Source organism: Capricornis sumatraensis, chromosome 8 (genome assembly GCF_032405125.1).
Source record: "Capricornis sumatraensis isolate serow.1 chromosome 8, serow.2, whole genome shotgun sequence".
Classification (NCBI taxonomy): Eukaryota; Metazoa; Chordata; class Mammalia; order Artiodactyla; family Bovidae; genus Capricornis; species Capricornis sumatraensis.
Window position 1 is genome coordinate 94,013,106 of NC_091076.1, and position 26,245 is coordinate 94,039,350.

At 44.4% G+C, this 26,245-nt stretch overlaps 1 protein-coding gene across 2 annotated transcripts; it reads right to left on the bottom strand.

The window, feature by feature from the left end:
* Positions 1-5,643: 5,643 nt before the first annotated feature.
* LSM12 (LSM12 homolog) lies at positions 5,644-25,764 on the bottom strand. Of its 2 annotated transcripts, XM_068977778.1 has the most exons (5): positions 25,603-25,764; positions 23,668-23,801; positions 9,622-9,731; positions 8,100-8,226; positions 5,647-7,324 (listed from the first exon to the last, which is right to left on the bottom strand). In XM_068977778.1, exons 1-5 carry the CDS (start codon positions 25,724-25,726, stop codon positions 7,232-7,234), a joined length of 588 nt encoding a protein of 195 aa, XP_068833879.1. In that variant the 5' UTR covers positions 25,727-25,764; the 3' UTR covers positions 5,647-7,231. The 2 variants fall into 2 exon arrangements, with proteins under 2 accessions (XP_068833880.1, XP_068833879.1); XM_068977779.1 differs by lacking the exon at positions 23,668-23,801 and having other exon boundaries at positions 5,644-7,324; positions 25,643-25,726.
* Positions 25,765-26,245: the final 481 nt, after the last annotated feature.

A 26,245-nucleotide genomic window follows, 5' to 3' on the forward strand; every position in this document is an offset into this window, starting at 1 on the left:
TGAGTCCACTAAAAACAAGTTATACCCAGACAACTTTATTTCTCTTTTTGATAGAGTTGCTAGATGGCTATCACAAACATCTGGATCCTATTAAAGTCTCTTGTATTATCCCTTTGCTGCTGCTGCTAAGTCGCTTCAGTCATGTCCGACTCTATGCGACCCCATAGATGGCAGCCCATAGGGCTCCCCCGTTCCTGGGATTCTCCAAGCAAGAACACTGGAGTGGGTTGCCATTTCCTTCTCCAATGCATGAAAGTGAAAAGTGAAGTCGCTCAGTCGTGTCTGACTCTTAGCAACCCCATGGACTGCAGCCTACCAGGCTCCTCCGTCCATGGGATTTTCCAGGCAAGAGTACTGGAGTGGGGTGCCATTGCCTTCTCCTGTACTATCCCTTTAGATAATATGAAAACACAGTTTATAAAAACTAGAACACAACACTGGGATAGATAAGTTGTACACCGGATTGTAGCACCAAGATTTTTTAAAAGTTCTTAGAAGAGGCTGGAATAGTTGGCTTAAAAAGACTACTTCACTGGAGAGAACAAGACAGCCCCCAGTCATATCTGCCTGCTTGGGTGCTTCAGTGCCCCTCACTCACGGGAATGAAGAGCAAGGACCAGAGCGCAGGAGACAGGAGCTCTTGCCTCGGTTCTAGAGCTGCTGCAGGGAGGACAAAAGGGTGTGGTACAGCTAGTACATGTTGCTTCTCAAAGTAATGAGCTCCCCACCAATGAAGGTGTTCAAGTAGGGGCAGCCAGGCAAGGATGCTGTGAGGGAGGCTGTAAACTGGGAGGCAGTTTAAATATCCATAGAAGCTCCAAGATCGTGGTCATTTCTAAGAGCTAGGATACCTGTGCTGAGCTTCATATACCGCACACGGGCCACTCTGAGAACTAGAAGCATGCTGTCTGCACACTGTTCACATAGTGCCTTCTGGAGTTACGTGGCTGCATACCCTTCCCATAGCCAGCGCATGTGACTGACAGCAAGACACTTTCATAAAGGCTAATCTGAACTAGAACTGAACTGTGTTTGACACCAGCCATGCACCTGGCTTCCCATGTGGCCCAGACGGTAAAGAGTCTGCCTGCAATGCGGGAGACCAGGTTCGATCCCCGGGTCGGGAAGATCCCCTGGAGAAGAGAATGGCAACCCACTCCAGTACTCCTGCCTGGAAAATCCCATGGATGGAGGAGCCTGGCAGGCTATAGTCCATGGGGTCTCAAAGAGTTGGACACGACTGAGCGACTTCACTTTCACTTATGCACCTGGAGGGGTCAAGGGGCCACTGCTATAATCACCCTCTCTTGCAAACATCTTCAGTTGAACTCCCTGATAAACCTATTCTGCTCATACCAAAGAATCCACTTGTCTACACCAAGTCACGCTCAGTACAACTCACCCAGTGGCCACGTGGTTACAGCATAACACACGAGCGTGCACCTCTGAAGGGCACTCATCAACTTATGGGAGTTCCCTTGCGTGTTTACTGAGCCACCAGCTACATACTCTTTCACCCTTGTCTCCCTGCCAAATCCACAAACACACCTGCAATGGTACTGTCTTCTCCTTCCTTTCTGTTTATTATGGAGGAAGGGCCCCATTCAATCAGAGGCCAAAACCCCTACTGTGGCCATGGATCTCACCCATTTCTCAGCGTTCAGGACAAGGGCACAACTCCTAAATGTCTAGCTCATCTGGTCCTATCCTCTGAACTCAAAGCTCATTACCCATTCGCCATCTGTTCTTCAGTTTCATGGGTGAGACAACAAAACAGAACCCCATTTTCCCACAAGCCTCTTCCTCTCCACTGTTGACCATTCACCGAGAAGTCATCCTTAGTTCCTCTTTCCCTGACCACCTTGTCCTCACATCCAGTCCGTCAGCCAGTCCAGTCTTGCACTCACCGTTGCCACCACTCTCGCCTGAACCACTGCAAAAGCCTCATAGTGCCAAGTCTTTTTTTCTTAATTCCTATCTTGCAATATAGTTGAACGAAGTTTTTCTACTTCCACTGTTGCCACTTAACATTAGCCTAAATTCCTTGACAGCTTGAAACCCTTTAACAGCTCCCACTGTGTCAAGAACAAATTCTGCTCCCTAAGACAATGGTTTCAAGGCCCTGCCTAATCTGGCTCCTGCCAATTTCTGTCTTATTCACCAGGCTTCAGCTGCCTATAGTCTAGCAGTTCCTAAACATTCCAAGGGCTTCCCAGGTGGCACGGTGGTTAAGAATCCACCTGCCAATGCAAGAGACACAGTTTCCATCCCTGGATCAGGAAGATTCCCTGGTGGAGGAAATGGCAAGCTGCTCCAGTATTCTTGTCTGGAAAATTCCACAGAGGAGCCTGGAGGGCCACAGTCCATAGGATCACAAATTTAATAGGATGCAACTGAGCACACACACAAACATCCCAAATTCCTGTCAACCTCAGCTTTAGTTCCTGCTGGCCCCTCTGTTCAAGCACCCTTGGCTGGCTCCTTGTTCTTCATATTTCAACTTAAATCACACCTCAAGAGGCCATTCCAGAGTATTTTCTTTATAGTAGTACACAGACCTCCCTACAGTAAGCATAAGCAACTACTTTAATCTAGGAGACAGAACAGAAAGGAGGCCAGATCAGAAAAAGCAGCCACCACTTTTTAGTCGCTATGCTAAAGACTAACTGCTGGAGTCAGCATGAGGATTAGTTTAGGGAAAGAGAGGCTGGCTGAAAAGTCAGTAGAGAACTGCCTTAACCACACCTTACTCTATTGTCTTTTCAACAAAACTAGAAAGATGGGAGGCCACAGTCCAACCTGCCTTGGTCCTAGCTACCAGTCTCCTCTTGAGAAACCTGCTGCTTTTCAAGCTGAAACTAGGTATACCCACCTTCCCAGTTCCTCCCGTGTTCTTTACTGGTCCCTCATCAGTTTTCTAAACTTGACTCCAAGCTTTCCTCAAAACTCAAGTCAGCCTGGACCACTTTTCATCTTGACTCAGGCAACTCATCCAGTTATTAAAATGATGACAAAATGACTTCAGTTACGTCAATGGCTGAAAGCTAGGGAATACTACATTATCCTTATCTTAGGGCCTCAAAATTCCCCATCAGACCATAAACCAAAATAATTACAATGCAAGTCATAAATGCCAGGTAATACAAATTTTAGGAATCACTTTCCATTTCCACTGTCAAGGATGGCTTCACAGGTGGCACTGAAGCAAGGCATTGTAGGAAAAGACAGAGAAGATAAAACTGAAGATTATTGAGGCTGTAAGTCATCTTAGAGGTCACCTAGCCTCCAAGCCTTTCATCTATGTTAATTCTAAGATGTCCACAGATTAGAGTGCACCTGTGGACTGGGGATGAGGGAATTGGTTGGCAGGTTTCTTTTGACGCAGCAAAGCATGCTGTGTTTTCAGAAATTAAGGGGCAGGGAGAAGGGTGTTAACATCAAGGGGATATGAAAGATGTCAATAATGTTCTGGGTGATCCTGGATGGAACGTGTTTGCCTTGCTTTCTTGTGTGCCTGTAATGAGCCATGTAAGGCTTTTATATTAAAAAAAGAAACTCATTTTGAAACTTTATTACCCAGCAGCAATCTACCACCAGTGGACGGCAGCCCCATAGCACCCCTTTCTCACCTGTAAGGTACGTCATGCTGTTACATTAAACCCCTGAAGTTGAGGCAGTACATGCTGAATTCAAGTTTCTTAAAGGGGAATGCTCTGGCACCAGTGGCCTCTAACAGTGATGGGAAAGCAAATCTGCCATGTAAACAATGACCATCCTCCAACCCACATGACCAATCCCAGTTCCCAAACTCTGGTCCCCACCACTCGACCTATACAGTGCAGCTTCTAACATTCTCATTATACATTCTCAGCATCTGCCATACTGGCAGGACAGGCGTCTCTATGTATGACTGAAAGCGTCCTTGATCTTCCTTTATGTCTTAGGGGAGAACAGATTTTGACACAATTTGTAGCTTCAAAAACGTCAAGAAGCCTTTACCTTCAATCACTGGTTCCCAAGCTGCAGCCCTTTAACTAATATTGAAGCGCTTGAGCAACTTTCAAAACACCAAACAAAAATCAGCAATGAGCTGTTCAGACTTACACAGTACAGATTCAGTATCAACTCACTGTGGGAAGGCTGTTTATGCCGTACTGACCAGATGTTCTAAACAGAAGAAAACCCAAAGGCACAGATGTGGCGTGGCGTGGTGACCAGGCACTGGGATGTAAGGGTTTGTGTGTGTGTTTGAGGAGAAAAGACAATGCCTCAAAACCAAGGAGACACTGCAACACGACCAGTTCGTGTCTATCAGAGATGCAAGCCCTCAACACTGCGTCATTTCTTCAAATCTAGGTGGCAATTCTTACCACACTCACCAGTCTTCTCTGTACTCCACCCCAAACCTGGCTAATAGAAATGAGCAATACAAAATGCCATCAGTTCGCCCAAGTCCCAGGGCAACATTAAAGAGCCCATGAGTGCATAAAGCCTAGGGTTCATTCCAGCTCTGCCACTGTGGGCAGCGGCGGTACTCTCAGCAAGTCACGTAAGCCCTGGTGGAACCAATTCACTTTCTGTAAAATGAGTGGTTTTCTATAACCAAATTCCTCAGAAGCTTCAGTAAAGAGGTAGAGATGAGATCTGAGAGGCAGAGAGGGCAGGGTTCTTAGGATCCCAAATGTTTTACTATCAGTCTCACTTAAAATGACATCTAGACAGACTTCTAAAACAAAGTTGGAGCTTCTGAAAACGAGTTAATCCAGTCTCATCTCCAGATTTAACCATCCTAGGAACAAACTGAAATGCATACCAACATTTATAGAGGACCTTCTAAGTAGTCACCATTTAAAACCATCCTAGTTGAACCTTTACAAGCAACTCCAGGAGATGAGTATTAGTTTCATGTTCATAACTGGAGAAACCAAAGCATGGACAGGTAAAATGACTTATCCAGAGTCAGGAAGTGAGGAGATGGAAGGGTGACAATTTGAAGCCAACTGTTTTTGTCTCTAAAGCCCTTGTTCTTCCTTCTACACTGCTTGTCTTTCCCACCATACTGATCCACCTCTTGAATTGCTCTAAGTTCCCCCACATCATTTTGTAAACTGAAACCAGAGTCAAAAGTGCTTCCTACCAGGAACAGTTGGTACCTACTGCCTCCCATTCACAGACCTAGAGACTAATGGGGAGGAAGTAACGACATGGGACACGTGACACAGAGCCTCTTTCCAGGACTGCCATTTCCCGTGTATCCCATTCACTTCTTTACATCCATCTCTCAGGTTTTCTAGACCTTGCACGGTAGGTCTCCCGTGCTCCCTCTTTTACCTTCTCCGGAAGTCCACACTTCCATGCAGACTAAATCAAAGGCTTTGTACTTTAAATCAAGTTCTGGCCAATGGCAGGTGATATGAAAGTATACTTCTCAGTCTTCTCTCACTTTTGAACCAAGGTCTTACATATGTACCCACCCAATTCATTCCTCTTCTCCACTTACACACAACTCCCAACCCTGGATCCCCTTCTTATACACTTGGCACTGTACTTCTGGATGAGTTCTCAGGGGTAGAAGGAAAGAGGGTAAGAGAGAAGCAGAGAGTTTAAAGGGAAAGTTTAACCACACACACACATCCTCAGACATCTCCCTCTGGGGCCTCTAAAGCACGCACAAACCCGAGACATGAGTGATGGTTAAAAAAATTTGGGTTTTATTGTTTTTGCTAAACAATACTAAAAAAAAAAATTCATTTTGAAGGCAGGGCTTGAATTATTTAATTTTGATCCATTTATTTAATTAAAAAAAAAAGGAAGGGGAAAGAGATCATGGCCAAAAAAATATTCATTAACCCCCACCCCACCCCCAAAGCTCTAGCCAGTCACATGAGCATCACCCATGTCCCACGCCACAGTACCTGATACACTCTGCCCCTCTGGACTGCCTAGGCACAGGGGCAAGGGTGCCAGGTAGCTCTCAGCAGGTTAGTCAAACCAGACAAACTGGTGGGCCGAAGTCCAGAAATTCTTCCCAGGTTTTCTGCCCATTGGCTGAGCACATACAAACTGTCGTAAGCTTGTAAAATTTCAGGGGTGGTAGGGAAGGTCATAAGAGCAGTAGGTTGGCAGAAGAGAAACGGCAGGTCACCCAAACTTTCTCCTGGGCTAGTGGCTCTGGATACAGACTTAAAGAGGTCAGGATAGGTGGACTCTGGGTTTCTTATGAAAGAAAACCATCCTTCAAGGAGGAGCTGAGATGTGCCATGCAAAATAGTTCTTCCTACAGAGGGCACAAGACGGGGCAGCTGACGTTCCCATCGAGGAGATAGGAGGGTGGTGAGAAAGTTCTTCTAGTACCACGAAGTAAGAAAAAGGCAAAAGGAGAATCCTGAGGTTTTTGCCAAATGTGAGACTGGTACATGTATAGTTAGAAGACTAAAAAGCCACCAGGAACCCTCAAAGCCAGATCCCATCTGCAAACACTGGCTCTACAAAGTGCTGCGAGAGATCCTCACTGTGCACTAAGTTAGGTGCCTGGCTATGGGTGGTGGGGAGGACGATACATTTTTATTCGCAGAGGGATGAGGTGGGAAGAGTGGCCATGATCTAGTAAAAAGAGACCTGCAAGAAGCAGAAAATATTTAGAGAACATTTTAATATATATTTTCATATATATATTTAAAGTTAAGAAAAATAAAACTAATTCAAGCCATGCCCTGTGCAAAAAAAGAAAAAAAAAAAGAAAAATTTAAAGTGAGACCTTTGTCTGCTGCTCTAGTCTCAACTTAAGTATCACAGTCAGCTTGTTACTTTTATTTTGGAAGAGAAGATGTAAAAGTTTCTTTCAATCACTCGGAAGGCAAGTGTAGCCACTTATAAAAACAGAATGGCAGAGACAGACTGGGAAAGGAAAGTCAGAGGTGAAAGGGCAGAGCAGGAAAGGAATTTTCAAAAATAAAATTAACAAGGTGACTGTTCCAGAAGGGGGCTGTGAAAAGGACAAGGTGGACCGAAGTCTGTTAGTCAAGTAATGATTCAACTTTTAAATTATTCTCTTGTTCTTTTTTGTTGGGTGTTTTGTTTGTTCAAGTCTAAGATTTGGAAATGCTGACCCTCTGTTAACAAGAGCCAACCGGAAATATAGGATCCCTTCCCTCCCCCGGCCTGCCTCCGCTGAAGCCACCACCATTGCCTCCTTGGCTGGATGCTGGAAGAGTCCTCCGTATGTGTGGACTCAGGATGACAGGGCAGTCTCCTTCTGTGGTTGCTGGGCTTGTGAACGCTGCAGTATCTTTTGGCTTTCCACGTCTCTAAAATGTTTTTCAACCTGAAAGACATCAGTCAGCCTAGATCAGAAAAACAGATGGGCACACAAGGCCTCCCACACAGTTCACTCTAGACTTCACCAGCCTTGTGCTGGCTGTCCAGCTCATGGATCATTCAGCACTGTTCCCCTTCCTTGCTGTCTATTAGCCTTCTCAACAAGGGAGGCAGGAGTCCTCTTGTATCAGCCACATTTTTAGCAGCTTCAGATAAGACTGTCTAAAAGAAGGTAAATCTATAAAGTAGAACACGAAGGGAGACTATTATAAGCCAAACTCCCTCTCCCCTCCTTACACAAGTGCAAAATGAAAACAGGTAGGGAATTACAGTCTTAAAACTTTTTACATCCACCATGTTGGTCTCCCAATACTCAGTTTGTTTTTACAAATGCTTCAACTCAATCTAGAAAGTCAGATGACATATGCAGGGTCATGGATTCCAACAGCCACTGATGTATACCAACCAGCCCTTCCTGAGAAGAATCCAGCCTGGGAGGAGAGGAATTGCTCAGGCCCAAAACCATGGAATGCTCTGAATAATTCCAAAAAGCCACAGTGCAGAGGATGCAGGGTTGACCACTCGCTATATTCTGCATTGCCAGGTGGTTGCATCCCCACAAGAGTATCCACACCATGGCAGCAGAGACCAGCGTGCAGGGAGGCAAGGTGGTCACGGCTGCTCACAGAAGGCAGGGACTGTGGCTAACGTCCTGCCCTGATGCTGGAGGAGAAGGCCAAGCAGTCATTCTCTCCCTAAGGTTTCTCGGCTCCTTTACTTACTATTTTGCGTACATGGCTCAGTGCACTCCCCTCTTTGCCTTTACAGTTTTCCACTTGATATGGGGGTGTAATAACAACTTCTTCCATGACTACAATGTTTTTTTCTTGCCATTTACAGTCTTTAATGCTGGAAGGAAAAGAGAGCAGGTGAAAGTTACCTCTTGCAAGGCATCCCACACTTCCTGCCTGATGAATAACTCCAGAAAGCAAACCCCAAGTTCCTAGCTTACTACTCAGTCAATAACTAGAGGCCAGCAGCCCACAGAGAGAAGTAGCCAAGAAACACTTCCTGGGTACCACTGGCTAGGAAGAGCAATGGAACTGATGCACACTTATTCCAAGGATGGTCCAGAGCATTACCCTGAAGTTTTAGGGGTCTGAAAAAACAGAAAACTTGGTGGCGGCCTCAGAAGTCCAAACTAATTTGAGTTACAAATAAACAGCTAGGCTATGGCCACTAGATCCAATTTAAACAGCAGCCTAGGACAAGAGTTGGCAAATTCTTTCTATCAAGTGTCAGGTAGCAAGTATTTCATGCTGTGCAGGCCATACACTCTCTGCCACAACTATTCTTCTGCATGCTGTACCTCAAAAGCAGCCACAGATGATACACAGACACATCAGATCTGGCCCGCTGGCTACAGTTTGCCAACCTTTGGCCTAGGGTGAAATGGCACCTTTAAAAAGATAGGAGAACAAACTCCTGCATCTTACTGCAATCTTTATACTCTGCTCCCTACCCCATAATGCCGCTCCTCAAAGAGGCCCCTCTCAATTATCAGACAGCTGGGTACTTGCCAGCTGGGAAAACCCATCCCATTTCACACTTGGGGGAACCCAGGGCAGCTGATATTACTAAGAGAATTCCTTCACATACCTGTAAATGTTCAGATACTCACACCATGGCCTCAAACGGCTCTGATGCCAGCTGCCATCTGTGCACCAGACCCAGGTGGTTAAATAGGGTAACAGAAGGCAGCAGGGGGGGAGGGGGGTGTCAAATGTTTCAGTTTTTCAGCAGCTAGGGAAGCTAGTGGAGAGTCAAATGACTTCTGCTGTGACAAAATGTCTTTTATGAGGTGGTAATAAGGTGGCCTTCTGCTCTCCCTAATTCCCTATGTTCACCCCAATGTATAATTAGGGAGAGTGAGATAGATATAACTTTCCCTTACTAAAACTGCATCAGCTTTTAGAGAAAGGTACAAGATCAAAACAGTAAAAGAGAAAGAAATCACTAGTTCTAAATTATGGCATACAAGATGTGGAAGGGACCCTCAGGGATAATCTAATCCAAAACTAAGTTCTACAGATGAAGACACAGAAGCCCAGAACAGATAACCTGTTAGTGATCTTCCAAATGGAAAAGCAACAAGCACCACATCCCTGGATGCAAGATACTGCCAACATACTACCCAACTTCCCTGGTGACATTCAGAAACACAACTACCCACAAATCAGCCACCAGACAGCTCAGCCAGGCAGCATCCCCAAGGCAAGGGACCCCTATGCTCCCCCAACTCACGTCTTGTGTATGGTCTGGAAGAGCTGCTGGCCCTCTAGGGAGACACCAGCGCTGATTGCATAGGCCTGGCTCAGCTTCTCCTCCTTCTCTGTCCGTGCTTTGCTGGCAAGCTAGGGTGGGCGAGAGGAAAGAGACTCAGAAAAACATTCACCTTCATCCTTCCCAACATCAGGACGTAAGTTGAAAAGATGCTGGAAAAGACTGGTTTGGGTAGAGTCAGTTTTCTCAGAGATCAAAAGTGAAACAAACAAGGGATCCTTCCCTGACAGTTCAGTCATTAAGACTCCACACTTCCACTGCAAGGGGCACACATTCGATTCCTTAGTTTGGTCAGGGAACTAAGATCCCACATGCCTCACAGCATGGCCAAAATTTTTTTTTCAATTTTAAAAAGTGAAACAAATACACACACACACAATACACCTGAATAGTTACTGCTATTCCTGGCAAACACCTATTCCTTTCAATACTTACCTACCATGTGCCATACATTCACTGCTGCTGCTAAGTCGATTCAGTCGTGTCCGACTCTGTGCGACCCCATAGATGGCAGCCCACCAGGCTCCCCCGTCCCTGGGACTCTCCAGGCAAGAACACTGGAGTAGGTTGCCATTTCCTTCTCCAATGCATGAAAAGTGAAAAGTGAAAGTGAAGTCTGTCTGACTCTTCGCGACCCCATGGACTGCAGCCCACCAGGTTCCTCCGACCACGGGATTTTCCAGTACTGGAGTGGGGTGCCATCACCTTCTCCGATACATTCACTACACTAAGCCAAAGACACAGCACTGAACGGGGCAGGGAGACAGACAATAAACAAAAACATAAACAAGATAACTTCAGACAGGGCTAAGTGCCAGGAAGAAAACAGAGCAGGGCAAGGTTTTAGAGCATGACTGGGGGTGGGGTATACCTGATAGAAAGTGATGGTCAGAGACAAAAGGCAACACATACATTTCTATGAAAGGAGAGAACTAAGGATATTTATCAGCTACTGTCCTGGAGCCTCAGGATTAGAAATTAATGCCTACCACACCTTCAAAGACCAGGATTTGAGGTTTTAAAAACTCAACCATTCTAGTACCATTATCTGTGCTCACATGGGGAGCCAGGACTAAAGGAAACCTAACCAGGCACCGCTGACTTGGGCTACAGCTGCCAGGCTCTTCAAAAAAAAGAATTATCTACATTCTATCTCACGTCTGTTCCTTAACTGCCCATTAGTGAAACAATCATAAGCTGATCAAGAGTTGCAGTAAAATCTAACAGTCTACTCAAATCCAGTAAATCACTCCCAGTAGGGGTGGATATCATGTCAATCCCTACTGCCCCTCTAATACATTTCTGGTCCCACCACACACTACTGGTTGCTGGATTACAAAAGAACAAATGTGTTTGAGTGTAAGACAAAAGAAATATACAGAGAGTTAAAACAAAAGACAGATAATGCATCTGAAAGTCAAACAAATGACTAGGAGATTTTTCAGATCCACGAACAAGAACACATACTTAGTATGCTGACGCTGCAGCTACTAAAGACATATGCACAAACATACACATGAGCACAGACAACCTGGCCCCAACACCAGCTCCTTAATGCAAAGAGAGATCATACCTCCAGCACATTCCCAAAGTACCTAGATGCTTGGAGTTCTTAAACATTCATATTCTGCCTTAAGACTAACCCTTGACACCAAAACCAAATATAGATCCACCAGGGGGGAAATAAGCAAAGTGTCTGGTTTTTGGCAAAATGAAGCACTTTATTAAGCGAGAGTCTGACTATGAAGAAGAGAGAAAGTACCCTTCAATCAGGTTATGGGGAACTGAGGAGTCTCAACTGCCTCTGCATTTCAAAGACTGTCTGAGAGGAGGGGGTGTGAGCACAGCTCACACATGCTGTCATTTCAGTCTCCTTAGGTAAAAGGGGGAAGAAAAGCCAAGACTCTGTAGGGATTTAAAGCCTTTTCACTTGGTCCCCAGGACATGGAGACAGATACAACGGCAGTAAATAATCTTTCAAACCAAGGCCTGCCACTCTGGACCCACCAGGCAACAACTTTACAGAGAAGGAAAAGCACAGGGCTGACAGCTTTCAGTGAGCACTGGCAATCCCAACTGCAGCAAGGAAGCCTGTGGCTGGAAAGCAGTCAGCCTCCACAGTACAAGAGCAGCTAGGGGTGCATTTTTTAAGCAACAACAAGCAAACCTTACTCGGTCACAAAAAAAACCCTGGTAACAATGAGTTTCCTTGAGTTTCACTTTCCAAACAACCCTGTAGGAAAGCTGAAGTCTCCAAGTTTGAAAGAAGGGAAAACTGGAGGGAAGTAGCATGCCTTTGGATTTACCAAGCTCCTGCAGACCTCCTGGGAAGTGGCTCATGGTCAGGCAGATGTTTACCCCATGAACAGGCAGAAGGGTCTCACTCTGAGGTCTTTTTAAAAATATTTGTCCCTGAAGACCAAAAGCACCTCCCAATGTGGGTCAGGCAGAGCTGCTTCTATAAAGCTTCTGTTAACTAGACAGTAACATCACCCATTCAGGAAGACAAGAGTTGGTTCTGGAAAACCAGGCTCTATGCAGAATATTTAAGAGTGAAACTGACAAATTAAGCTGGGGGTGACGGGAACCACTGGAAGAGAACCACTTTTGAATTTTTGCCAGAGGCAAAATAAAGGAAATATAAATCTCAGCTGGAAGTGATCTGTTTGGATGGCCTGAGTTAAAAGCAACACAATTGTTATAGAACAATGATTTGAAAGTACACACTACCCCCTCCCCAAATACACTGCACAATCTCTTCTAAAGACTTTTAAAGCAAAGGAGAATGGACCAGATGATTCTTCATGACAATCCATGGTGCAGACTGATCCCAAATACTAAATGATACAAAGGAGAGCCTTGAAAAAGTCAGGAGAAATCAGTGTAAACTGACTGTATTTCAATTTACCTCAACACCCTCAAATATTCCACCTGTACCTGCAAATGTGGTTTGAGGACTTAAGATTCACAGCAAACCCTGAAGCCTCCAGTTGTTGGTTTATGAAGTATACTTTCATGGCAATCTGAAAATGCTTAAATCTAATATTCAACTACAGAGATCTGCTTCACTAAGAAGTTGTATAAATGAGGTAAATTTCTCCCAGAGAGGACTGCATAAAGTGGGCATGAGGAACATTACCTTTACAAAAAGAAACTAGAAACGTTTTTTTGTCAAAACTGGGGTGAGAAGGGAAGGGAGAATACCTTGCTCTTTTTAGACAAGTTATTGAAAACCTGTGAAAAATGTGGATAGGCCTCCTTTTGCAAAGCAAATGACTCTCTTCATGCTCAAGTCAGCTGTGGCTCTACATTTCCCTACACTGTATTTCTGTAAACTAATGCATATCTATAAATGGTCCAGTTACTCCAATTAGTAAGTTTATGGTTACCGACAAAACGCCAGAGAACCAATAAAAGTGGCTCCCAACAGAGAAGGTGTCGGATATGCCTTTTAAGCTTGGGAGGGTCATCAGGATTGCAATTTTTACATTCAGTAACTATCACCATACTTCCCCTATTTTCAATGCAAGCCTCTTCCAACTAAAACTGAAACACTAATTGGTTAGAATCTTAAAGAATGTTAAAGGCACCAACTTTAAAAACACACTGGGTTTAGGCAAACCTCAGTTTGCCTAAATCTACAAATACATGTTACTAATGTGCATGTGGCCTAACTGAAATAACTGCACAAGACAACCTGCATTTACCTTCTTTTCCTTTTATTTTGTATGATTCCCAATGAAAACATTCACTCCTTGTCTACAAACCAGTGCTTCCTCACTTGGCCATTGTATATACAAGACCTTGATGTGGGCAACAGAAAAGAGTGCATGAACTTGACACCAAGGCACATCAATATCAAAAGGCTGCTAGTCACGCCTGCTGGTGGGTAACCTCCAGTGAGTGAATCAATGAACACTAACGTTACCTCTCTTCCTGCACTGTGACGAGAGGAAGCAGCCCCAACAACAACATAATCCAGGCATCTTGCCTCAACTGTTACTTGGTCACCAGCTGGGCCATCTTATTTCTACATACACAGACCAGGAAGGCACAGGTGCTGTGGGGAATCCAGAGGGACTCCTACTGCAAGTATTTAACAGGCTGTGACAGCTGATCCAACAAGGGAAGCAAAGTCCAGAGAAGAACCTGCTGGATATGACCTACTGACTCCACTAAGCCACACTGGGTTTGTCTTCCCTGTGTAGACAACCAGCTGTCCTCACAGACGGGTTAGGAAGCACAGCAGCAGCTGCCCTGAACTGCCAGTGCTGCCTGCAAGGCCTGATGGAGGGTGAAGGGCGGCAGGCCAGAACAACTGTCATCTGAAGGGCCCCGCACGCTCCTGCTGTTTTCATTCTGGGGAGTACTCTTGGAAAGCCCTCATTCTTAGTCACCAATAGGCAGGCTCAAAACTATGTCTTCCAACTATCAGTATTCCCAAGTCTCCCTGCTCCCTAGTTGAAAGGTCCTGTTTGAAAATTTCTAATAAAATACTGTTCTTTACAACCTCAGATAGCTAAGAACTCAAAAAACAGAGAACCCTGCTTGAAATCAGGCCCGGGATACCTAACAGTGAACCAAAACACTGAATCAAACGGGGGAACAGTAGAGCCAAAGAGGCCTGGCAGTTAACACTAAAACCCTTAAGGGCTAACTTGCTCAGCGAGAACTTACTCCATGCAACGCACTAAGCGACACTTTACGTGTATTAAACATTTCATCTGCCCAACAATTCTGTGAAACGGACTAAAATTACGCCTACTGAACAGATGGAGAAACTAAGGCACAACTGGTAAGACACCTGCCTAAGTTTACCAAGTCACAAGTGGGAGAGTCTAGATTTGAACCCAGACAGACCGACTCCAGAGCATGTGTTCTGAACTCTGCACTATACCCAAACAGTTCCACCTAAGAAAAGTAAGTCTAAATTGTTGAAAACACAGTTATAAACTTGAATGTAAAAGAAATGTTTTTTAAAAGAGAAAATATTTTAAAAGACTCAGCTGTCATCTTATCAGTGAATTCTGACATTTCTATCAAGGTCCCCTGTCCAGAACACAACTGTCCACCTTTTAGTGAAGGCGGACAGTCTTGCCCCAAATCTCAAGAACATCCTTTGTTTTGTTAAAGGTAATTCATAGGAATGCTTTTAAGAAAACAGATCCTGTGTGAGAAAGCATTTCGGGCCAATAACGATAGGTACCCACCATCTCCTGATGAGCCAAAACTAGAGAAGCTAAGTCAAGCAGGCCTCCTGCACTAGGAAGTTAAGGTACCTTAAGTGCTTTGAGCTGTGATGAAAAACACCCTGCAAATCCAGAGGCCACAGCACCACCTCACTCTCCAGGCTCTGGCCATCATAATGTTGTCATATAATAGAGGTCAGCCTCAAGTCAAGTCAGCATAAGCCATAAGCAAAGTTCATGGCTCACCTGGCTTCGAACAAAAACTAGTCGTTGGCGAAGTCGATAGTTTTTCTTGATTATTTGTAATTATGTCACCAAAAGCTGTTCACAGTTACAACAGACAACCAAACTTCCTAGACACCAACAGAGTAATTTTCTAGTCCTGAGACCCTGACACAGCACTACCGTGGAACCTCCACAGCACTCTTCCAGGAAAGAAAAACAACTGGCTGGGATGTAAGCTGAAATTTGACCTCAACCACCTATCTGTGAGAGTGTACACTCATATTAAACATCTCACACATGGCCATGAAGAATAACATGGGTGAAAGCACTAGGTGAGTTTAAAGCACTGTACAAATAGCACTGTTAACATTATTATTATTATCATCATTATTACTAGCACAGAGAAGGTGGCTTGTAGGTTATTTCAAAAAAAATTCATATAATCCAATCTTCCTTTAGCCAATGAGCTCAGGGCTCGCTCTCTTCTGCTTTCTGTAAGAGCTGCTAGAGAGGCTATAAATCCTTAACAGAATCTCTTCCAAAATACAACTGGAATAGTTAGTTGGAAAATGCACTTTCTGTGCCAAAATGGGCGCTTCACTTACAGAATAAAGAGCTGGTTTTATTCAGACAGTGAAAGGACCAGGTACTGTCATTTCCTGGGCTCTAAAGAGGGCAGAAAAAGCAACATGAAAAAGAAAAGCCACCGCCTTGTTTCTTACCCCCAAACAGAAGATTCCAGCTCAAAGCCCCACCTACCACTCCCTAGCTGCATGAACCTGAGCAAGATGTATAACTAACTTCTCCTGAGCTTCAGTCCATTCATGGCGGCCCATCCTAAAGGTTGTTACTGGGGTTCATTAAGATATATATCTGACACTAACAGTGCCAGTACAGTGCCATTAGTCCTCTCCCTTCCTTCTGAGAACCGCCACTGGTTTAACTCACTGACAAAACAGCAACACTTTTTAAACTGCAGAGATGGACAAACTGATAGCAATCCAAATCAGCTTGATTCCATTTAACTTCCCTCCCTTTATCTAACTGTCATTTATTCTTCAAGACCCTACTCCATTGTCACATCTGAGAACCCTTTCCTAAATGTTCACTACGCTATGCCAAGCACTGGCAAACTATACCTGTAGGCCAAATTCATCCAACCACCTGTTTTAGTTAAGTTCTACTGGAATGGTATCACCCACTGCTGCTTCTGCTACAAAGGCAAAGCTGACAGTTGTGACAGAGATGTCTAGTGCACAAAGCCTAAAATATTTATTATTGGGCCCTTAACAGGAAAAGTCTGCTGTTCCCTGCGAAAGTTAAGCCCTACTGCCCCCCACCACTCCCAAACATGAGATTCTCGAGGGCAAAAGCAGGGGCTGAGTCATCCTGACATATGCAGCACCAGGAAGGGAGGGGTAGGGAGAGGGAAGTGGGATAAAAGGAAAAGAAACCTCGCCTATCAGAGATTCACAGAACTAATAGTTCCCAATCGTTAAGTGACTAACACGCGGTCACACAACTCATTAGCAGTCCAGCTGTGAAAGAATCTAGTTCTTCAAACTCCCCACATGCTACCACACCAGACTGTTAGCTTTTAGCACGATATATAGCCCCACTAATTTTCTAGTTCATGTACAATTTGCTTCACTCTCCAGGGTAGTTTTTGGTATTTACCTAAGCTAGTCTTAAATTCCAATGCTATAACTGGACTGCACTACTTGTTTTTTCTTCCCCCCAAGCCTGATCTCTGCCAGGAAACTGTCGGTTAGAATGCCCCTTTCTTAACACTGTAAGAGATACTAGTGCTGACATCAGTAAAGTGCTTAGTGTGAATCATCCGTCAGAGAGATCGGATGTAGAGGGGGCTGCAACAACACACACAGCACATCTCTGCCAGCCGCTTGGGCCCAGCAGTTTGTGTCCTCAGGTGGACGAATCTCCTCCTCTCCATTTCCCCACCCAGTGATGTCAAGAGAGCCCCCTTCAGAACCAAACTCTTGACCTAAGGAGGCCCCACCAAGTCAGCAAGCTGCTGGGCACTACAGCCTGAACTGAGTCAGGAGCCCTAGCCTGGAATGCTGCATCCCCTACTATGACTATGACCCCGAAGTTTGAAGGCTACTGAACGTGACCTCCTTCAAAGGCCAGTGATTTTTAAAGTGGCATCAATCACTCTACCTCTGATTTCATCTCACACCACTCACTAATTATTGGGCCCCATTAGCTTAGCAATGATAGGGTCTTCCTCTTCACCCTACACTTTTATCTTCATGACACTTCTGTGAGGAAGCAGCTGTCCGCTCAAAGCCAGATGCAAAACTTACTGGTGGGCTCTAACCTGGGACTGTGGCCTTGACAACATATTCTAATCAAGTGAGCCAGTAATATGTAGCTTCCAGGAGCCAGAAATTTTCACCTGATAGAACAGTCTTGCTTCTCCTAGACAAGTAGTTACTTCTCTTCCTATTTTTTTTAAAAATATTTATTTATTTGGCTGCACTGGGTCTTAGTTGTGGCATGAGGGCTCTTTAGTTGTGGCATGCAAAGTCTTAGTTGCAGCCTGTGGGATCTAGTTCCCTGAGCAGGGATCGAACCTGCATTGGGAGCACAGTCTTAGCCACTGAACCACCAGGGAAGTTCCTTCCCTTCCTATTTTTATACATAATATGAACACATTCTACCTTTTACTAATATATCTATACCTACGCATAGGGTAGCTAAGTCATCTGATCCCTCTGCTGCTGCTGCTAAGTTGCTTCAGTCGTGTCCGACTCTGTGGGACCCCATAGACGGCAGCCCACAAGGCTCTCCTGTCCCTGGGATTCTCCAGGCAAGAACACTGGAGTGGGTTGCCATTTCCTTCTCCAATGCATGAAAGTGAAAAGTGAAAGTGAAGTCGCTCAGTCGTGCCCAACTCTTTGCGACCCCATGGACTGCAGCCTACCAGGCTCCTCCGTCCATGGGATTTTCCAGGCAAGAGTACTGGAGTGGGGTGCCATTGCCTTCTCCATCATCTGATCCTACTTGCTGACAAATCCATACCTCAGTACACTAGGGTCAAGATATGGTCAAGGGCCCAGTTAACAGACTACGCCCATGAATACAGGCCACGATGAGGTAGCTACCAACTGCCTCAGGGATCTGCTCATACTTGAGGGTTATCTCTCACATCAAGAAAAGCCATAAGGGTATGCTAAACGTTAGCTGTCAAACTTCTCAGAACTCAAAACAAAAGCCAAGTGAGGTCTTCCCTGTGTGACACCATCCCTAAATGTAAGCAAGGTCAGTTACTTTTAAAAGTGAACGTTGTGACTTTCCCATTTTCTCCGCTTTTCCAGGCCCTTCCACAGACCAATCTCCAAGTGTCATTTTTATTGAAAGGCAGCCAACTTTTCTTCATTACCACTTGCTGGAAAAACTCTTTAAATCTCTTCTTCCTGGTTCTTCTCTATTTCATCACCACTGTTTAGTAAGGTATAAATGGGTAATAAATACTCACCCCAGGCTGATAAATCAGTCAGTGGTTTGGTAAGGGAGGTAGATGCCTTATCTGTGAAGTTCAATTTTCCATGCTTTGTCTCTTTTCCTACCTCCCCTCACAACATACAAATACCTCCTCCAGAAAGTCTTCTCCAAGTCAGCAAATGGAGGTATAAGACAACTTATACCTCATTTGATGTACTGGAGGCATTTATCTGAACAGATGAATACATACACTTGCCTTGGCTGTCTCAATGAGTTTTTTAACCTCAGTCTCAGAAACTGAAAGCATAACCTCCTAGGTTCTGTGACTGCTCACTCTAACCTTCTGTACTCAGACAAGAGTTCGCTTCATTATGCCACTTGATAACACTGCCCTAGAAATTCAAGTTAATTCTGGTCACCAACAAGAGGAATCCATATACTATTTTGATTTTCCCCAGTCTTGGGATGGCAAGTTCCAATACATGAATGAATGTCAGATCCAGTATCAGGAAAGCCTGACACAGTAACTAACACTGCCCATGTTCCTGGCTGCTTTCCTTTGTCATGATGCCCTCCTCCCCTCCATCCTGCTCCTAAACCATAATTCAAGGAAGATCCACCCACTGGCTGCACACAGCTAATGTGGGAGAATAGGACTAACATGTGTCAATGCTGGTCAACCTGAACCAATCCTCCAAACAACTCTATGAGATCGGAACTAACATGATTCCATTTCTATGGTGAGAAAACTGATGCTTAGTAAAGTTAACAGGCAGAGAAGTGACGTAAGAGACATACCCACTTGCTTTTAATGTTCTTTCTGACCATACAACACAGACGGTTTTCTTTACTCAGATATATTACTTAGGATTATAAACACTTACATACTCATTTCATTTCACCAACCTACTCTGTAAGTTCTTTGGGTAATCACACAGAAGCAGAATATACATGGGACTTGGCCATCAAAACATCAGATTTGAGTTCAAATCTCAGTTCAATTACTTACTAACTGAATGACCTTAAGCTAGTGACTCATCCTGAGACTCAGTTTACTATTCTGTAAGATGGTGATGGTGAGTCAAAGTGAAAGTCGCTCAGTCGTGTCCGACTCTTTTCGACCCCATAGACTATACAGTCCATGGAATTCTCTAGGCCAGAATACTGGAGTGGGTAGCCTTTCCCTTCTCCAGGGGATCTTCCCAACCCAGGGATCAATCCCAGGTCTCCCGCATTGCAGGCAGATTCCTTACCAGCTGAGCCACAAGGGAAACCCAAGAATACTGGAGTGGGTACCCTATCCCTTCTCCAGCGGATCTTCCCAACCCAAGAATCGAAGCAGGGTCTCCTGCATTGCAGGTGGATTCTTTACCAACTGAGCTATCAGGGAAGATGGTGATGGTACCCACTAAGAACTATCGTTAGAAGTAAATGAGATGTTTGCTGATTGCTATTTCAGAGGGTGGCATGTAAAAATATTGGTTCCCACGCTACTTGCCATAAAACCTAGAGCAAGTCACTTAAACTGCTAAGCCTGTTTATTCATCTCTTAAACTAAAAGGGAAAAAGTGAAAGTGAAGTCACTCAGTCATGTCCAACTCTTTGCAACCCCATGGACTGTAGCCTACCAGGCTCCTCTGTCCATGGGATCTTCCAGGCAATAGTACTGGAGTGGACTGACATTAAAATGGTTGTGAGGATGAAACAAGATGTGTCAACGCTCTCTGTTAACTGTAAAGCACTAGAAAAATGTAAGGAATGGTCCCCAATAGAGCTTACCACAATGCTGCTCATAAAATAATTTTCAGTAAATGTTTGATAAATGCTACCAACATAAAACTTTCTTAATGTTGACATGAACCAAATTATCTGAGAGCACTAATAACTCAGGGTCAATCTTTCTGCCCAGAGAACAAGATGTAGAGTCAATTCAAAAAAACTTGTTAAGAAACATTTTACTTCACTCTACCACACGGACCCTGGACTCTCATCTTCATGTAATATTTAAACCTTCCTCATGAAAGGAAACTAATAAGGAGATTTCCCTGGTGGTCCAGTGGTTAAGAATCCACCTTTCAATGCTGGGGGCAGGTTCCAATCCATGGGTTCAATCCCCAGTCAAAGAACTAAGATTCCACATGCAATGGGGGCAACTAAGCCCATACCACAACTCCTGAACCCACGTGCCACACAAGAGAGAAACCTATGCACCACAACTAAGACCAGACACAACCAAACAAAACTATATTTTAAAAAGTAAACTAATAAGCCACGTGGTAAATAACTTGAACCTCACTTTGACTGGCTTTGGTGTGCTTTTGTACTTTTTAAAGTCAGGAAATTCGAAACAATTTTTACAGAGTACAATGTTACTGTGAAGTAGATAAAACAATATTCAAAGCTTCCACCTTCTGCAACCCCACTGTCTTCTTTCAAGCTTCCTCTTACATCCCACTGCTGTGGACAGACATAGGACATCTTAGCTACAGTGAAAGTGCCAATCGAAAGCAAAACAAGCTCATCTCCAAGAACTGCTAGTTCACACCGTCCTCAAGTTGAGCTGGAATTAAGTATTTCCTTTAAAAGGCCTGTTCTTCCATTTCCTGCTGGGTCAGAGTAAACATCCAGTTTGTATCAACAGGTTTAATTGAACACAGCACTTACTATTTCAGCAAGATGAGCCATCATGTGATGGATCTCCCACTGCACAGGTAGTATTCCCCAAGACCACAGTTTTCTTCCAGGGATTTCAGGGCACTTTTAGTTCCCTTCTAAAATGCTTAAACAATCCACCATCTTAAAAACAAAACAAAACCCAGGCTCATGCTCTTAAGTGAGCTGAACTTTTCATGTCCTTCCAGCAACATGTAGCTACCCAGATTAGCTGTTTTCAGTAACATAAAGAGCCCCAAAGGCTCCTCTAATCTCAGCAAGAATCACAAAGCATCCTCAAAGGTTCGTTTCAAGGGAAAACTAATATAGGTTACTCATAAACATCTCAACTAATGAAGAATGGATAAATGAGACCCAAAGAGAGCTCTTCAACCTAATTTTAGTCTTAGTTTCGGACTCCTTTTTCAAGACTTGGCAATCAGACCTTGTGGTAAGGTCTGAGAGTAAGAAAAGTAAAGATTCCGGTAGTCCCTAATCTATTACCTCCTGTTTTCTGAAAGAGTGGGTAAACAACTAGTTTACAATAATGCTAGAAGACAACTGATCAGCAGAAAGCAAAACCTTAAAGGCAAAGATAATCCGCAAATTAATAACCAAGAACTATTTATACCTGAGGTCAAATGTAAGCAAAGAACTACTTCTTAACAGCTCCCACACTGAACAGTCCCATCCACACCACTCCAGCCTCTCTCACACAAATGGCGGCACTTTGTGGTACAAGAGCAGAATCCTAGTTATCTTTTAAATTTGAAGAAAAATCTATCTTCTTTCAGATAATCTTTCCTCAACTGCTTACTAAAGGCTGTTACTTAGTGACAGACTTCTCGTACTCTACAAACATTAAAGACTAACACAGAGCCTTTTCTCCCTTCAACACACCAGGCATAAGCTATTTTATTTGAACCTTTTAAGATCTCTTCTGCTAACAGATCATCCGAAGATCTCTTAGGAGAAGTAAACCAGGGTTTCAAAAATCCACAGGTATAAGAATGAGACAGTCTGTATGCAACAGTCTTTAATATGAAACCCAAGACCTTTCTGAATCTGTCCTCAGACATCACTAAAAAAACAGAAAAGAAAAGAAAAAAAAAACACATGGGGTATTTCCCTGGAATTCAGAAAAAAGGGAGCCCCAGATTTGAGGTAACTACACACTGCCAGCCTCAGTTACCCTGTGTTGTTTCAGCTGCCTGAGTGTTCCCTTGCTTTGCTGAATTGTAGCAAACACACTACATTCCCAAGTGGGGCAAAAGAATATACATTATTATAATTTTTATAGAGGGAAAAATTTCATCACACTAATTCAACAGACTTAATGAAAGACAGCTGCTACAAAAACTGAAGGCCTAACTTATTAATTCAACAAATATTTATGAAGCACCTACTCTGTGCAAGGTTCTGTATGTTCAGTGAGGAACAAAACAGGTATAGTTACCATTCCCACAAAACAAAGTTTGGTGAGATAGGAAAGTATGCACAATTATAATCACAAAAAAGCTATGAATAGGTGACAAGTCCCAATTTGCCCAGGATACATTAATCTAAACTTGTCTCAGTGTAAAACAAAAGCACTGCCCTCTTCTACTCTCAAAAATGTCCCATACTGGACTGGAAATGATACATCACCTTATCTCTGAAGGCTAGAGTACTGTAAAAGAAAATAATGGAGGCAACCACTTTAGCCTGGGGGATCAGAGAAGACTTCTTGAAAGAGGTGCCATTAAACAGTTCTGATGGATACGGTTCTAGTCATTCTGAGAAGGTGTTCCAAGTAGAGAGAACAGCAAAACTCAAACAGGGCTTGGGTACAATATTGATCAACATGAACTTCAGCTGATGGAACTGAAGAATCAGAAAAGTTATCTGAAAGTTCCCAAAGACCAATTTATATAGCCGAGATTAAAATATCCTAAGCCTCTAAATTTGTTAGACTTCAAAATTCAAGCATAAAGACAAAAATGAAGCTCTATGGCAGTAGTTTTCAAATTTTTGTAGGTCATGAATCCCTCTGAGAACCTGAAAAATACTCCAGATCTTCATCCAGGAAATACATGTATATTCTTGTGCGCACACATACACAATTTCAAGAGGTTCAGAAGGAAAGCCCATAGCCAACCCCACCCACACTGGAAGTTCACACATGGACTACAGGTTAAGGATGAGGGGGGAGCTCTCTTTCACAAAGGACAAAAGCCAGCTCTCAACTCTATTTCTCTATCAGCAGGCATTAAGACATTTCTTAAAATCTTCGGAAGATATCAGGGAACAAAGAGATAAAAACTACAGTGAGATAGATATATATATATATATATTTAAATATGTCAAAACAAGCCAATTGTAAATCACTGAAAAAAAAGAAAAACAAAGAAGGACAATATATGTACCATCAAGAGTCAATGAGACTCAAATTTCCCATCATTTTGGAGACCCAGAACTGCCCTCAAGTCCTTACCTTACTAACGTTGAGTGAAGCTAGGGGAGGAGGGGTTTCTGTTCGGTCATTAATTATTTCCACTTCTGAAACATACTGTAAGTTTATAAGCAAGATGTCTGCGTGGTTGGGCTTTCCACTGGAAGAGGGACATTCTGGTGAAAAAAAATAAAGTTAAGGAAAACAGGGGCAAGCAGAGCACTGACACATCCCAAAGGGGCATGGGAAACACAGTTCTCGTGAGGCTTGTGTAAAAGGTGTGCCACAAGCAAGAGGGGGGAGTCCCACAAGAATCACAGCTCTTCTCAGCAAATCTTTGCCTATCACCTTCCTCCCGCTCAACCCCATAACCAAAAGATCTCGATCTCAAGCTTTACAAAGCCAAATACAACTCAAAATTTGAAGCCTCAACAGAGTTTCCATCACCTTCTCTCTACTGGTTTTACGAAGAGGCTTAATGTAGTTTTAATGCTGTATGTATACTGCCTGTCTTGAACCTAACGAACCACACAGGAGAGCAAGTACCCTCTGTTCTTGGTATACTTCCTATATCTAAACTTTTTCTGATTTGAGACTTTCCATTTTGCAGAGGCAAAAACTACAGCACTGGAAAGGAAGCTCATTCAAGGTGACCCAGCTAGTTAACCCACTCATCCATCCATTCATTCTCCAGCCATTTCTCAAAAGCATATTGCATGTCAATTGAAAGAGTAATTCCTCATTCCAAAACCCTTCCAACTAAACCACTAATGCAAAAGATCTTATATGGTCCAAGTACGAATTCTTGTGTTTAACAAAACCAAGAAAACCCAACTATTCGAGCTGTAATTAGTTTCAAAGGATATTTTCCTAAGCTAGAAATCTACAACTAGTGTTTAAATGAAGTGGTTAAGTTTAAATGAAGTTGGTTAAAATACTTGCCAGTCAAAGGCAGCAGACCCAGTAAGAAACTTCCTTTTGAAAGGTGCCAAAAAGATAACTCTTAAAAAAAAGAAAAAAATCCAAATAAATCCACCTGTGGCTCAAATATAAGGAGGAGGTGGTATTACAACCAGGAAGTATTTTGTTTCCAAGATTGAGCTTCCTGGAGTAATTCAGAAATCATTTCCACACCAAAGAAAGAGGCCACCTTTTCCATTCTGTTTAACACTGCCACATTTAAAAGGCAAGGCTACTACTGTGGAGAAGTCAGGATTCCATGTGCTGGCCTGAGCAAAAGATACCTTACTCTTTCACCTGTAACCCACACGTCCATACACAAGCCCCTGAAAAACGTGGTCCTCTCTCTGGACCAGGTTTCCAGGACAAACATCTCCAAAAGAGCAACTTCCAAATGACTGAGAAGCCTACAATTCAGCACCCCGTCCCCAATGGCACCATGCACACACAAGCACCAGCAAAACAAGCCCCTATCCCCAGTTCTGCTACAAACTCTGTCCTGCAATTACTCTCCCCCAAACAAGCGAGGCCCATTTGGTCAAACACCACCGCCCTTCCGTGGACCACATCCTATCAGTAGACAACCCCTCCTGAACTCCATACCCATGTCCCACTCACTAGCAGTTCCTTACTCAACACACCCCCTCCCTACTTGATTCCACCCGCCCCTCTTCCATCCGGGCTCCAATCACCAGCCCTCTCCCACGACCACCCCTCTCCTGATCACTGGGTGCCCTCTCCTAGCGTTTCCCCCGAAAAGCCATCAAGTCCCCCTCCACCCACCCTCGTTCGCGGCCCAGCTCCCACAAGGGGAGGGCGACAAGGGTCCCCAAGGCGGACCAAGGGACCAGGGAGAGGGGGAGGGGAGCTCAGGGTCGTGCGCATGCGCTCCGGACGCCGCGGTAGCCGGTCGCCCCTAGGCCCGGAGAGGGCCCCAGCCACCGCCGTCGTCCCCCGCCCCCCCACCACCGCACATACACGCCGGCCCGGCCTCGGGCTCCACGCAGGGAAGGATACTTAAAGCCAGCATTTTGGACTGGTAGTCGAAGGCTACCACCTCGCCCTGCAGCCGCTGCTCCTGGCACGTCCGGCACGACACCTGGCTCCCAACGCTGAAGTACTCGCCCGGAGGAGCCGCCATCTTGGGAGAGCAGCCGCGGCCGGCGGCGGCGGCGGCAGCAGCGGGCGAAAGCCGGGCCCCCAGTGAGCGCCGCGCCGCGACGCACGGGGCGTGCTGACGTCACACGCCAGGGCGTGGCCTGGACTGGGTGGGGCGGGAGCCTAGGTGGAAGAGGAAAGGAGAGGAAATAAAAGAGGGATCTGAATAATTATGTTTGTACAACTGCGCCCACTTAGTAAAGTGCTTGCAAGGTCCATTTTAGAAGTTAAAGATAAATGACCTATGTGGAATGAAAAGGGGAGACAGGAGAGAACTGCAGTCTCCGTTATGTACACACCTTGACACGAGTTTAATGAATGAACTCTATTACATATGAGGAATCCGAGGTTCAGAAGACTAAACGAAACTTGCTCAAAACGATTACACCTAATTACAAAGTGGTAGTGGGAAGGACACTGGCTACAGAATTAGCTAAACCAGAATCGGAATTCCACTGAGTTACATGACCTTGAGCAAACTACTAAGCCTGATTCTGTTTAT